General features: G+C 36.4%; 1 protein-coding gene, 1 long non-coding RNA gene and 1 pseudogene across 2 annotated transcripts; all 3 read right to left on the minus strand.

The window, feature by feature from the left end:
* Positions 1-6,297: 6,297 nt before the first annotated feature.
* LOC147566869 (uncharacterized) lies at positions 6,298-6,881 on the minus strand (annotated as a pseudogene).
* Positions 6,882-10,855: 3,974 nt separating this feature from the next.
* Positions 10,856-12,581, minus strand: LOC147566870 (uncharacterized). Its single transcript, XM_086655937.1, has 3 exons — positions 12,372-12,581; positions 11,329-11,614; positions 10,856-11,241 (listed from the first exon to the last, which is right to left on the minus strand). The coding sequence occupies exons 1-3, from the start codon at positions 12,579-12,581 to the stop codon at positions 10,856-10,858; spliced, it is 882 nt and encodes a 293-aa protein (XP_086512063.1).
* Positions 12,582-12,668: 87 nt separating this feature from the next.
* Positions 12,669-15,205, minus strand: LOC147566871 (uncharacterized). The gene is made up of 3 exons (XR_015237501.1): positions 15,085-15,205; positions 13,610-14,023; positions 12,669-13,524 (listed from the first exon to the last, which is right to left on the minus strand). It is a non-coding gene; the product is annotated as an uncharacterized LOC147566871 (long non-coding RNA).
* Positions 15,206-15,475: the final 270 nt, after the last annotated feature.

A 15,475-nucleotide genomic window follows, 5' to 3' on the forward strand; every position in this document is an offset into this window, starting at 1 on the left:
ACTCAAACGCGGTAAACCTGTGATGAAGTCCATCGATATGTTCTCCCATTTCCACTCTGGAATAGACAACGGTTCTAGAAGTCCCAACAGATGTCGATTTTCTGCTTTCACCATCTGACACACCTCACACTTCCTTACATGTTCAGCAACATCTTTCTTCATTCCGGACCACCAATATTGTCTCTTCAAGTCTTTGTACATCTTGTTACCACCAGGATGAATAGTGTACTTACTCTGATGTTCCTCGTCTAATATATCCCATCTCAAGATCGGATCTGCCGGTACAATTAACCTCCCTCGGAATCTCAATCCTCCGTCCTGTCCTGTCCTGTACTGAACTCAGTTTCATTTTCTTGCATTAACGAAACCTGTTTCTGGCACTACTCATCGTTAACTTGTGCATCCACAGTACGGTTCAGTAAGGATGGTCTAACAACCATACTACCCAGAAATAACGAGTCAACTCCTGACCCAATCATATCAATGTCATATGTTGCCACATCCTCCAACATCTTCCACTGATTCATCATCAATGCGGCTATGATACCCCTCGGTTGTCGACTTAATGCATCAGCTACTACATTAGCCTTACCCGGGTGGTATTGCAACGTGAAGTCATAATCTTTCATTAGCTCTAACCACCGACGTTGGCGCATATTCAATTCCTTCTGAGAAAATAGATACTTGAGGCTCTTATGGTCGGTAAAGAGATCAAATTTTTCACCGTACAAATAATGTCTCCAAATCTTCAAAGCAAACACTATAGCTGCCAACTCTAAGTCATGAGTTGGATAATTTCGCTCATGCGGTCTCAACTGCCTCGAAGCATAGGCAACCACCTTATCACTCTGCATAAGAACACAACCCAAACCTTGAATTGAAGCATTAGTGTAAATCATTAACCGAACACCACCCTCAGGAATGGTCAAAACTGGTTCAGTAGCCAATCTCGTCTTTAGTTCTTGAAAGGCCAAGTCACACTCTGTAGACCATCGAAACGGAACTTGCTTCTTAGTTAGGTTCGTCAAAGGACCTGCAATACTCGAGAACCCCTTGATAAACCGTCTATAATATATCCAGCCAAACCCAGAAAACTACGAACCTCCATCGCAGATGTGGGTTGCTTCTAATTAAGCACTGCCTCGACCTTAAAAGGGTCGACTGATACTCCAATGTTAGATATAACATGACCCAAGAACTTCACTTCTTCTTGCCAAAATTCACACTTCCCGAACTTAGCATACAATTGATGTTCCATCAGTCTCTTTAGTACCTGTCGTAAGTGATCCTCGTGATCTTCCTTAGTTTTGGTGACGACACAATAAAAGGGCTCACACATCGATCTACCACAATAGGCAAAGTGCGTACAAAAGAAGTAGAAATAAATGTACCCATGACACCAGGATCAAATAATACTCTTCCCAGATTACTATGAATAAGAAATGTACCTTCAACCACCTCAGCAGGTGCTCCAACATCTCTAGGAACTACGACATTCAGCTGCAGCTAGTGACCCCGTCCCTGCAACCTCCCTTGTTGATTATGATCATGTTGTCGCCCTTGATTACCAGCTCGAGTCTCATTCTTCTTAGGACAATCAACTGCTTTATGACCCTGCCCATGACAAGTGTAGCAAGTTCCTTGGAAAGCTCTCTGTCTTCCGCAGTTGCCATTCAGTGGTTCTGGTTGTCCACCAGTTGCTACCACTGCTCTATCATCCCGATCTGTACGAGGCCTCTTGCCATCACGCTGTCCATGATAGCGGTCACTTCGATTCTTACCACCGCTCTTGTTGTTATTACCACTCCATTTCTGGTTATGTTCCATCTCTCCCTTGACACTCCTCTGCTTCCTCATCTCTTGAATGTAGTCATCTTGTGCCTTAGCACATGTCACCACTTTCTGATAAGTGTCAAAACTAGGTTGCCCAATGATTTGTCTCGCAATGTTAGGGAGCAACCCATTCACAAACCTCTCAATTTTATACTATTCAGTAGGGATCAAGTGAGTTGCAAACAATGACAGTCGATGAAACTCCTGCTCATACTCTAAGACTGTCTGATTCTCTCCCTGCTTCAAATTTTGAAATTCTCTTGATACTTTCTGTTGTGTTGAATATGGAAAGTAATTTGCCCTGAATACATCTTTAAACTGTGTCCATATCATAGCCATAGGATCTACTAACCGAGCATCTGTATCCCACCAAGAAGCGGCATTTCCTTCCAACTGAAACACTGCCATTCTCTGCTTATACACATCTAAGCACTCGAGATTCTGCAAAATCTTATCCATCTTCTGGCACCATGCATGTGCTCCTAAAGGTCCCGCGGTTCCATCAAATACAGGTGGCCCTATCTTCGTGAAATGGTGATAATGTTGCACCCAAGTCATCTCAGTCGGTGGTCTCTGATTCACCACCGGTACCACAAAACCTCCTGTTTCCCATGTTGGAACCTGAACCCGATCTCGCTCCCGCATTTTAGCCTCCGCTGCAATGTTAATCAAATCTTGCAATGCAGTTGCGTCAATGGTCACCGTTGCCCCTCCATTTGGATTTTGAACTGGAGTTGCACTGCTCTCAGCCTGCGCCGTTGTACCCACAGTTCTTGTTGATCCTCTTTCCTCGGCAAGGACTCCTCGACCTATCGCCTTGCCTGCACCTCCGCCTGTCCCCCTGCCTACACCTCGGCCTGTACCTCGGCCTCGGATGCGAGCACTACGACGTCCCCTACCAATAACTCCATCTCCGTCCATGAATCTAATGAAGAGAAGAATAAGGAGATAAACTAAATTAATGTCACACACAACAACCAAGAAAATATTAAAGTGCCACTACTGCTTCTAACTGTCTAATAGCCCTAGACACAATCCCTAGGATTCATGAACCTAGAGCTCTGATACCACTTTGTAACACCCCAAATCCAGATTTTCACGTCGGTCGCCATGAAAACCTAAAATTAAAGCATTTTTTCACAGAACAGTAAACATATACGATATACTCATCAAGGAGACAAATAGTATCAAACATGAAGCTCAAAAAGTAACAATAAATCAACTACTGAAACTTTACCAAGTTTCTCAAAACTCACAGGATGTCTCTAAATCATAGACACAAATGTCGGACAAGATAAAACATAAATAACACCAAGTGTTTAGGAGATACAACTCCAAATAACTACCTAAAGAAAGAAAGAAAACCACGAAAGAAACTCCTCCAAGGCTAACTATGACTCAAGCAGGTGGCACTTCCCGATTTCCTTGTCCTGAAAAATAAAAGGTTGGGTCAGACCCCAACAAGTAGATTTCGAAACCTCTAAAGCCTCAATAGACAGTTTCAAGAGCTACCAAAACAAATAGACAACCACTTATCATGAGAAGATGTCCAAGTATAGTATCCGAGTTGTGACCATTAGAAATAAATTGTACCACATATGTAACAAACAACAAAAAGCGACATGACGAGTTGGTGTCCACCTTATGTAAGAGTGTGGGCCACAAGGTCATCCATTGTGTGAGCGCCGACCCCATACGCTCTATACCTATATCACATCCAGTAGAGAGGGTCGAACCAACCACAAAACTCTTACAACCCTTCACCAACTCCATCACGTCAGACATACATAATATCACACCATTTGTAATAAACAACCAAAAGCAATATGACAAGTTGGTATCCACGTTGTATGAGAATGTGGTCCACAAGGTCATCCATTGTGTTAGCGCCGACCCCAAACGCTCCATACCAATATCACATCCGGTAGAGAGGGTCGAACCAACCACAAAATTCTCACAACTCCCCACCAACTCCATCACATCACACACATATAATAGCATCACACCACAACATACATAAATGAAAATCATATTCGTTAGCATATTACGACATACGAGTTTCATATTTATAATGTTTGCAAGTAATAAATCAATGATGATAATAGCCTAAAATTCGCATATCATGTTGACTTCTAGCATACGTTCATGTATCTATATAAAGAGTATTGTCCAATAGTGAGAGGCATCTAATTATAAGAGTTATATACTAAATCATGGCAAATAAAGAGGTTTAACCCTAAATATCATTGTAATACATGAATCTAGCATGAAAATGTAAATGAAGATTGTGTAGTTCATCAAGTAGGTCATTATAGCAAATATCCTCAAAATCAAACACATAGATGAGATTCAAAGTGACCTAGAAATAAGTTTGTAGGAATATAAATCTACTACTTATAGTGTATATATATTTGTGTCAAGAACCCTAATCTATGTTCAAGTAATACTAAAATCTAGGGTTAGTAGTGTTATCTAATTTGTCTAGGTTTTCTATAAAAATGGCTATTCAAGTCCTAGAGAGATAGAAATCTACCTTAGATCCAAAGCAAACCAAGCTCCACACCAAGAACAAGAAAGAAAATCACCAAGCACCTATCCTCCTTCTTCTTCCCTTAGCTTCCACTCACTTCAAGATCCAATGCCCCTTTCTCTCTAGAACCCACCCTCTCTATCTTTAGATCACCAATTCTATCACTAACCCACGGCTGGAAAAAGGAAAGAAAAACAGAAGGTCAGATGGGGGCAGTAGGGTTTAGAAGGTGAGGGTTAAAAGAGGGGTCCTACATGACCTATTGCTATATACACCCTATACTTGGGTTAGGGGCACTACAGGTAAATCGTCTTAAGGAAAGTCCGCTCCGGAATTGTCTTTCCATTTAATTTCTAACCTTTGCTCAATCACTTGACATGTGCTTATAGTTGAATCTTCTGTGTATTTTTTGTCTAAATACCCATACAAACAATATGTTGGAGAAACTTTCTACTTATTGGCTTGTTAGATTCCTACCAAGCAATGATGTGAAAGTTAACTATTACAAAACAGAAACAGAAATTGTTAACCAAATTGTTGGTACAAATGTGTTTCGAGAGTTGAAATTGATCAAAAAACTTGTTTTGTTCCTTGATGGTTTACAAAAGAAATATAAGACTCTAATTATAGAGTTACAATACTACTAGTTTCATATTTTACTAGTTCCTAATATTTTACTAGTTTCTAATAATTTTATGTTAATATATTTACTAGTTCCTAATATCTTACTAGTTTCTAATATTTGATATAACCTAATATTATTATATGGGATATCTTAACATATAAAAAGATATTTCAACACCCCCCTCAAGTTGGTGCATAGATATCGCGCATGCCCAACTTGTCTACCAATTGCGAAAATATTCGACTTGAAACTGTCATCGTGGTCCGACTTAGACTTCAAAACATAAATTTCTTCACTGAGCTTGTCATTCTCCTCCTCCAATGATTTTAGCCTCTGTGCTTCGTTGTTTAGCCGTTCATTGAGCAGGATTATCTCGTTATATATGCTGCTGAGCCATGACCTTTTTTTGTTCTGATAATTTACTTTCCAGTTCTTTGAAGGAGGATTCCTTTCTAGCAAGTGATGCCTCCAATTCCTAAATAAGAGTTCCTTGTTTTGTTGTTCTCTCTATTTTCACATTCTTGTGCATCTTCAATTCAGTAGCCTCCGTTTTTAATCTTGCTGTTTCTTCAGTATGACAATTGATCATCAATTCACACCGTTTAACTTTAGATTCCGAATCTTCTGCCTTCTGGTTGGCTAATGAGGTCACAAATTCTACATGTTGTCTACCAAGTTCAGCTGCTTTCAAAGTTACCTCCATTTGCTTCATAGATGCGATTACTTGACCAACTGTCGTCATATTTTCAATCACCTCTTTCTACAAGCTTGTGAACTTAATACGTATGTCACTTGGACATGAAACACCAGGAATATCATTGGTTAATGACTTCCATGCCATTAGTTCATTCTCCAACTTTCTCACATCAAATTGAGTCTCTTCTTGTTTAAGTAACTCGAATTCCGCACGCTCTCTTCGGTCTTTTTCTTCCAATAAATTTTCTTTTAATAACTCATTATTTTGATGAGATGATTTCAACTTCTTTGCTTCTTCGACTTCAGACTCATAGTTCCTTAATTTTTCTTGCAACTGCTTCACCAAAATACTTGTATCTACAGATGTACCTTCTTGAGATAGAGAGCTAAGACTTGATAGTTTCTTCTCCACTTCGCACTTTTGGTGCAGACACTCGTTTAGTTGATTTCTGTGATTCTCTAACTGCTCCACGTAGCATAGTTTATCTCTAAAGGTCTCCCTCTTCGTTTCTACTTTACCTGTACTGGCTACCGTTGCTAAAGCTTGCCTAACAGTTGGATTTTCTTCCTCTGTCTCAAGAAGTGCAGCTACAAGGGGTTTGTTAGAGTTTTTCTATCGATTATGATCCCACCATTATGCATAACCTACTAATTCATAACAATGATTTTTAGTATGACCAGTTTTGTTGCAGTGGGTACACTTATAAGAAGATTGTCGGATTGACAAATAGCTTTAACAATATTATTTTTTGTCTTATTTCGAATCATCATTGCGGAAGCATCACTTATTTCAGATTCACTGTTCATCGTTGTGCGTCGAACAAGCTCACGAAGAACCAAAGCATAACATTCTTCTAAATCGGGAATGGAATCCTTTCTCAAAATTTCACCACGAATTTGTTCAAATTCACCATCTAACCCTGCAAGAAAAATATGCACACGTTGTCGTTGAATTGATTTACGATAAGATACAATATCATTTTCAATTTCCATGATCACTTTATCATGGTGATCTAATTCACTAAAGATCTCAACCAGTTCACCGTAATAAACCGAGAGTATCCTCCCATTCTGTTTGGCAGAAAATGCCCTCTGATTCAAAGAGAAAACTTGCAATTCATTAGATCCATCATAAAAAACTTTGGATAAAGCAGCCCAAATATCACGAGCTGTAGGTAAACGAATGTATCTCTTCATAATTTCTAGAGTCATAGACATCAACAACCATCTCGAGACTTTTTTATTTTCTGCATACCACTTTTCATATTTAACGTCATCTTCAGCAGGTGGTCATGAATTACCTCGAATAAACGAAAGTTTTTCTTTTTCACCAATATGCATCTCCATGATCTGAGACCACATATCATAATTTTTTTCATTCAACTTAATCACTGAATTAAAGGATCCTCCTGACTGAAAAATTGTACCAATTGTCTGATCCATATTTTCTACTATATTAATTATGAGGAAAAATTTATATCAGAAAAATTTAGAAACTAAATCTTTGAGAAGATATTTTCTACTAACTCAAAATTTTGTAAATTGTAAGACAATATAGATCACACAATAACAATTAAACTTATTGTTTTGTCTTTTTGCCTTCTTTTTAATACCAAAACTAATGAAGGATTTTTTTTCCCTTCTTTTGAATTAAGATATGAAAAAAAATGAAGATGAAGGCTCTTTCTCCTTCAATCTGAAATTTTTTTTTTTAACAAAAAACAAATTTAAGATCGTTGGCTCTGGTACCAAGTTGAAATTGATCAAAAAACTTGTTTTATTCCTTGATGGTTTACAAAAGAAATATAAGACTCTATTTATAGAGTTACAATACTACTAGTTTCTAATTTTACTAGTTCTTAATATTTTACTAGTTTCTAATATCTTACTAGTTTCTAATATTTGATATTTCCTAATATTATTATATGGGATATCTTAACATATACAGAAAGATATTTTAACATGGAGTAGCAGTAGCAGTAGGAGAATTATGCAGATCCTCATCTTTCTGCACTAAAATTGCCATATTAGCCGCCTCGAAATCAAATTCTTATGATACATTCATAAGTTTGTCCTTGAGTAGCATTTATAGGAGTTAAGTCAGATTTGATATGACCAGGGCTTTCTCCTTTATAAAGATGTAAATTAGCAAAATTATGTTTGTTCTGACTATATTGATGGTTGTTCTTCTTTAAGTTATTTACTGTGACGTCGTTGTTTTGGTTGTTATTCCTGTTATTATCATATTTATGCTGATCTTTTGATGGTGCATACCTAAATCTACACTTAGAAGCTAAATGCCCCCACTTTCGACAGATTCCACAAGGTGTAGTTGAAAAATCGAAATTACTAACCTTCTCTCATGGTTGATTCGATCTTATTTGTGAAGTCGATTTTGTGACTTCACAGAGGTTTGCTTAAAATCTCTATTATGAATTGCGATAATGAACTGATTATACCCTTTATCTGAGATCTTCTCACTAATTGCTATTAAAGCATCTAAAAGTTATTTGATTCTTCGAAAATAATTTTGAACCGAAGAATTGCCTTTCTTAATATGTTGAATTTGATGTCCGGGTTGTAACTAAAAACTCTTCTTCAACAAAAATCATTGATAAGAAACTCCAGATTTCTTGAGCAGTGTTCAGACCAAGTACATCTTATGATATCGATCTGTTGAAGGTCGATTTGTGACAACATTTTTCTTCCTCCATCTAGTATAGTCTTCGATGGAGATACAATTGTTCCATCAACATACTTATACAGATCAATTTCAATCAAAATTGGTTCAAACTGATCTTTCCACATCAAATCATTCGTTCAATGGAGCTTTTCAGAAACGTATTTTGACAGATTAGAAATTGAGTTAGTTGAGCTTGAAAGAATAAGAGAGGAAGATGAAGTTGATAAAAAATCCGTTAGAGATGAACTTCATTTTCAAAGAAAATTTTAGTAGATAGAGAAAGCCGAAGAAAGGTGTTAAGTTTATGGTCATCCAACACAAAACCAGTTGGTAATGAGTGGAAAGAACCTATACATTATATTTTGGTTGCTAGTTACCCCTTCTCCCATGTGTGACTATTCTCACACGCCTCCTCAAGTGTGGCGTGGTTAGCCTAACACGTGTTTTTATTTTTGTTTCGGGTGACGTAGAGCACGTGTGATTTTTAAGCCTATCACGTCCCCTAGCTTGATCCCATGTTAAGTTTGTGGTCATCCAACTCAAAATCATTTGGCAATGAGTGGAGATGACCTATACATTATATTCTTGGTTGCTAGTTACCCATCCTCTCACAAAAGGAAGAAAATCAAGTCAGATCAAAATTTCCTAACCTCACTCGGATACTGTATTAGAAAACAGAAATAGAAACCGTATTAATCAAAGATGATCAATGATTACAGCCTTGTGTACTATTTATAACCAACCGCTTTACGTGAAAACAAACTTTTTAACAAACTTTTAGCAACCAACTAACAAACTAGAGAAATGTTGTTTGGTCCGAGTTGGCCGCCTCTTGGATCCGAGGTCTGACATGGCATCGATTTTTTCCTTTTGATTTTCTTGAATGAGGGCAGCTGATTTTTCTCCGTACTCAAGGGGAACGATTAGATAACATGAATAGTAGATGGTATCTTCTCTTTGTTTTGGATCTCGTTGCGATTTTTACTCTCTTGGCATGCGAGCTTCTGAAATCCCTAGTTTTCTCTCTCTAATAAGAACGAGAGAAAGAAGGGTAGGATGGGAAATATTATACAAAAAGAGGGACCCAAGTTGAATAAGGATAAAAAATGTTCTCTCTATGGGAAATGGGATTTGGTCTGAGTTGGTGGGCCACATCAGACCTCGGCTCCGAGTCGGTCGGGCAATTCGGGCAACATTTTCAAACAAACTAATAGTTTATTAAATCTTAAAGCACCTTCAAGCTTTCTATTACAAATCTTACAGGCACCTCCAGTCTTCTCTGACTATTAGTAAGCATTTATATGGTGTAAGATGTTATATTGTATATGGAGCCTAGTGGTTGCAATTGTAAAACCGTCATGGATTCTAGTGAATTGTAGAATGGGATATAATGGTCATGGAACTTGTTCTATTACATTATAGAGTTTCATTGGAACTTCTGTTATTGAGAATACAATGTAAATGGGAGTGACACATGTGAAACCCATGGGTAACCTAATAAACTTTCCAAGTGTTAGGCAAGTAAGAACGTTACAGAATATTTTGGTAAAGGGTAAACCTAGATGATTCCATAGAGAGTTATAAAAAATATATAAGAGGATATTTTACACGAATGATCTTACCCTTAACCATGATACACCTTGATGCCTTAGAAAAGTTACAATGAGGAGTTTAGTTTTCTCAAATTTATCCACTTGTACATGTTTGTTATGTGTAGTTACTAGCAATTAAATGGTTGTCTTTAATTTTATTGTGAGTTTGAAGCAGGGGGATTGAGATGTTGGAGAAAACTGTGTGCAGATTGTATTAAACCTTAAAAATCCATTACAAATGACCTATATATTAGAATTCTAGAGGTGATAGCTAATTAAAGAAGCTAACCAGTCCCTGTAACAACAATATAAGAGAAGATTACATAACATAAGGCTTTGAACTTGATTAGGACATTCTTCAAGATCCAAGAATAAGTTAAGTTTTACATGTTAGAGAAATATTTTGGGCATTATGGGAATGGTTTCATTAAGATAAATTGAACCCCAAACTTCATTTGTGAATGGGGAGAGGAGAAAAATGTGAGAAGATGTTTCAAAATTTAACTTAGGAAGAGAACATGTGTAAAGAGAACGTCTGTTTGGAACAATGGATCATCTTTTTGAAAATATTAGAACATTGACATTATTAATATCACTGTGAAATTGTTAAATAAGAGATACTTTTATTTAATTTTGAAAACAAAAATTTGTTTTTTGTAATATTATACTACACAACATTTTCTCAAATGGAAACTCTCATCAACTCTAATTAGGGTTGAGGATCACATTACAAAGATGATTAGACAATTAGAACTATTGCCCCCAACAATAGAACTACATATGAGACAATATCACAGGACACATAATTAATAACCATGCAAAAATAACCAAACCAAAACCCTTTATGCTGTCAGATCCACAGAACAGACAAGATAGATGGTGCTGAACAGAGGATATCAAACCCTAACAAAGAAAATGCTTAATTCAGGTCCACTATTGCCATCAGGATTCATCATATAAAAAGTCTCAGAATCTTTAGAACTAATCACACGTTCAAAATTCGCACGCATATAACTCATCTCACCTTCAACCATTTGATCATTACTTTCAGATCTTTCAGTTGGAAGAACACCAGCTCCCATTGAAACTGCATGAAGAAGCTTCATTATATTTAAGTCTTCCTCAGTTGGTTCTCTTTTTACTCCATACCCTAGTTTCTTCCCATTTGAATACATCGTCCAAATAGGTTCATCAATCAACTTAATCTTCTCAGATGGATGTTTTTTCTCACACTCTAATGCTATTCTTACTAACCCAGATCCCATTTCTTGTAATAGTTTAGCTGTTGGTATTGCTAACTCAAGAACTAACACGGGAAAACATTTAGGGTTTAGTTGGATAGCTAGGTTAATTCTAGCACGTCTATAACCGAACAAAGTTCCGGTCATTCGAGTTCCAGTATGGATATGGTTGTTGTCTGTACCACCACCACCACCGACGTTAAGAATATTGACTGGAATTCTACAATCTAATGGTGTTAAGAGAGGGAATGAACGGAAGACGGAACGAAAACGTTGAAAGAATTTAATGTGTTTGGAGAGTTTTTTGTTGTTGTGAGATGAATTAGGGTTTTGGAGGGAGATTTGTTCTCGAAGGGGTGATAAGGAAGTTGTAGGGGTGACTGTGCTACTACTAGTGTTGCTTGTTGGGCGATACTGTTGTGCCATGGTTGGTTAAAGATTGTGAGAGCTAGAGAAATGGTTGTTACAGTCGTTTGTGATAAATGATATTTATAACTTCTAACAGAGAGTGTGGCCTGCAGGTAGTTAGTCGTGGTGGAAGTGTTGTTTTTAGTTGACTTTTTGTTTTTTGTTTTGGGAAAACAAGTTGACTTCAATTAGGTTGTTGTTTGCACGTACACATCTATGTTTTTCTTTACAAATGGAAAAGCAGATTACTCAAAAAAAATAGAAAAGCACAAAAAAAATTTGGACTTAAAAGGAGGGATGTTCATGAGTTGGATAACCGAAATTTTCAAGCCATCCAAAGACCAAACCGAAAGTAGCGGTTACTGAAAAATGCTGACCGAGTCAATCCGGTTGTGGTTCGGTTCGGTTATCCAACTGAACCCTATATGAGCGGTTTGGTTCGGTTTTGTAATTTTAATATCCCTAATTTTCATTTTCTGACATAAACCTCCTGCAATTTTAATACACCTAATTTTCATTTTTCGACATAAACCTGCTGGCTACTGCAATTTCGAATTTCGACATAAACCTGTTGCAATTTTAATACACCTAATTTTCATTTTCCGACATAGACCTACTGCAATTTCTAATTTCGAAATGCATCTGAATACTTCCTATACATCTATCTTTCTGGATCATCATTTAGTATTTTGTGTATAAAATCATACCCTAATCTGGTAATTGGGCGACGAGATAACGGATATCTAATCCGCTCCGAACTTACGATATCCATTATCTTTTTCACGACAAATATTACTGAATAAGCTCCTGCGAGTATGATTTCAATGCTTGTATTAAATTCTTCTTCTTCTATGTCACTGTTGTCGTTGTCATCACCATCATTATCATCAATACCATCATTAGAAATTTCATTTTCATCATCATACTCATTTTCATCTCCGTTCCTGACAAAATCTTCACTACTTGTGTCCATTTCAAGGTGGCCAAGTGAACCTGAACAACTAAACATAAGCATATATGAAAATATGTGCAATTTTAATAATGAATTAACAAAAATATCTAAAGCAATAACAAAGTTATATCATTAACAAAAGTTCAAGAAGTTTCAACAAGTATTCCTATTTAGTTACAAAATAGTCATATGAGATGTCTATACTTTCCACCTATTGTAGTTACAAAATGACCTACACAAAAGCTTCAATACAAATATATCTTGTATCACCTACACAAAAGCTTCATATCAGAAAATTCACAAAATATGACACTTCAACAAAAAGCAAAATATGTAAGAACCATTTTTCAAAGGGACAACTTTGAAAAAACCCAACTCTTTCTCTCTTCGGGACTTAGGAGTTTGAACATTTCTTTTTTATCTTTGGTGTCAAGCAACCCCACCACCATAAATTTTCCATCTATAGTTAATTCCGGCATTTCCATGATAGCAACAAAACAAGTGTTTTTTTTTTCTCTCTTTCCCTCTCTTCCATGAGACCACGAATTGCTTCCGAATTAGTTGCAACTTAAACAACTCCACTTGACATATTTTCCAAAATATCTTTGTCTTTAGGAACACTTTCATCAATACCTAACCTAGGTCTTTTTCTTGTGGGTGCAATAGGAATATTCGGACTTGTACGCTCACAAGAAGCATGTCGACCTTCATGATCTAGTTGGGTTGGAGAATCATCTTTGTCATACAATGTAAAATTTCCTTCATCATCAAAGTTGAAGTCATATGGCATTGAACTCGCACGAGCGTCTTGACTATCCTTATCTTCATAAACTCTTGCATCATTTTCTTCAAAGTTCAAACCAATCGAACTTTTTCCAATAGCGCTCTTGTTTCCCACCACGATGAGCAAATCTTCATAATCATCACACGACTCATATTTCATGCATCTTTGTTTTGGATGAGACTAACAAAACCACCAATAATGATACTTGTTAGTATTCATACTAAACATAAACATAATTATTTAAAATAGAAAAACATATTCACACCTTGAAGTAGTTATCCCATACTTCGTCACTAGCCACAAATCTTTTAGTTGTTGAGTCAAATCCAAATCCGGAGCTAAACTTCATTAGTTTCTCATATTTGCAATATCTCCTCTGGAAGAATTTCTAACGGCTCAAATATTCGGAATATGATATTTTGAAATTATGTTCCTTGTTCAATGCCGGTAAGATTCTAGTCTCCACCAATTTTTTACCAAACGATCCACTACTATCCCTCCAATTGTATCCTACTGCATCTACCAAGAGTTTCAATAAAAAGTTGGATTCTTCTGCAGTCCAAACTCTATATGTTGTTTTTCCTATCTTTGCATCCTCTTCATTCGAAGAATCCAATGTTGTTTTTTTTTTCTTTGCATCCTCATCATTCGATGTATCCAATATTGTCATAGTCACGGTCTCACCAACTCACTAAATTGTAATGATATTCACACAACCAAAATATACAAGAATAAACACAAAAGATAATGAAAAACAATAAAATGTGAATGATAATACATGAATAGACACAAAGATTTCTATCTACATATGGTGATTTGAAAGTTTGAGTTGATATGGTGATTTCAAACCAACCTAAAATTTCAACCTAAAGTTAAAGTGAAAGCTAAAGTTCAAACCAACCTAAAATTTCTATCTACATATGGTGATTTCAAACCAACCTATCAAACTAAAATTTTAGGTTGTAATTTCTATCTATATATGGTGATTTGAAAGTTAGAGTTGATATGGTGATTTCAAACCAACCTAAATTTCAACCTAAAGTTAAAGTTAAAGCTAAAGTTCAAACCAACCTAAAATTTCTATCTACATATGGTGATTTAAAAACAACCTATCAAACTAAAATTTTAGGTTGTAATTTCTATCTACATATGGTTATTTCAAACCAACCTAAAATTTCAGCCTAAACTCATAATTTTAGGTTGTAATTTCTATCTACATATGTTAATTTCTATCTACATATGGTGATTTCAACCCAACCTAAAGTTTAAGCTTAAGCTTCAAAATGATTAGGTTGAACAAAGACAAATGAACATATGGTAATTTCTATCGACAAATGAACATATGGTAATTTCTATCATTTCAGACTTAGACAAAGTATTAGAGAAACTCCAACAAAGTATTATTGAACAAAGGGAATCTACCATCATCTCATACATGAGATAGTTCATGGATTCAAACATAAATTCAATAGTATTTCCAGCAAAGTATTATTGGAGAAATCTACCATCATCATCTCCAGCAAAGTATTATTGAACAAAGGGAATCTACCATCATCTCATACATGAGATAGTTCCTGGATTCAAACTTAAATTCAATAGTATTTCCAGCAAAGTATTATTGGAGAACCATCATCATCTCCAGCAAAGTATTATTGAACAAAGGAAATCTACCATCATCTCATACATGAGATAGTTCGTGGTAGAACAAGAAAAATACAACCTAAAATTCGAACGACTAACCTTACGGCGACACCCTCTCGGTTTGGACGTGATGAGATGATCCTCTCCTCCTTCCTTGTAAAACTTAGAAGATGAACTCCCAAAATGTCTCTTGTGTTTTCTAAAGACAAATTGGGATCCAGATCCTTTATAAAATCAACCAAATATTAAAGTCCCCCAATGTCCGCGGACATTTTATATATAATTGAATGCCACTGACTTTCGGGGATTTGAAAATGTCCACATTTGAATGCCTTGTACTTTCATAGACTCTCAAATGTCGGGATTTGAATGCCTCAGACTTTCGCGGACTCTCAATTGTCTCGATTTGAGTGCCTCAGACTCTCGTGGACTGTCAAATGTCTATGAAAGTCTTACTCCACTACCCCCCCCCCCTTAGTTCTTCATTCGT

The sequence above is a fragment of the Eschscholzia californica genome, unplaced genomic scaffold, assembly GCF_041429995.1.
Source record: "Eschscholzia californica isolate CP2 unplaced genomic scaffold, dmEscCali1.0.p SCAF_1, whole genome shotgun sequence".
In the NCBI taxonomy this organism is placed as follows: domain Eukaryota; kingdom Viridiplantae; phylum Streptophyta; class Magnoliopsida; order Ranunculales; family Papaveraceae; genus Eschscholzia; species Eschscholzia californica.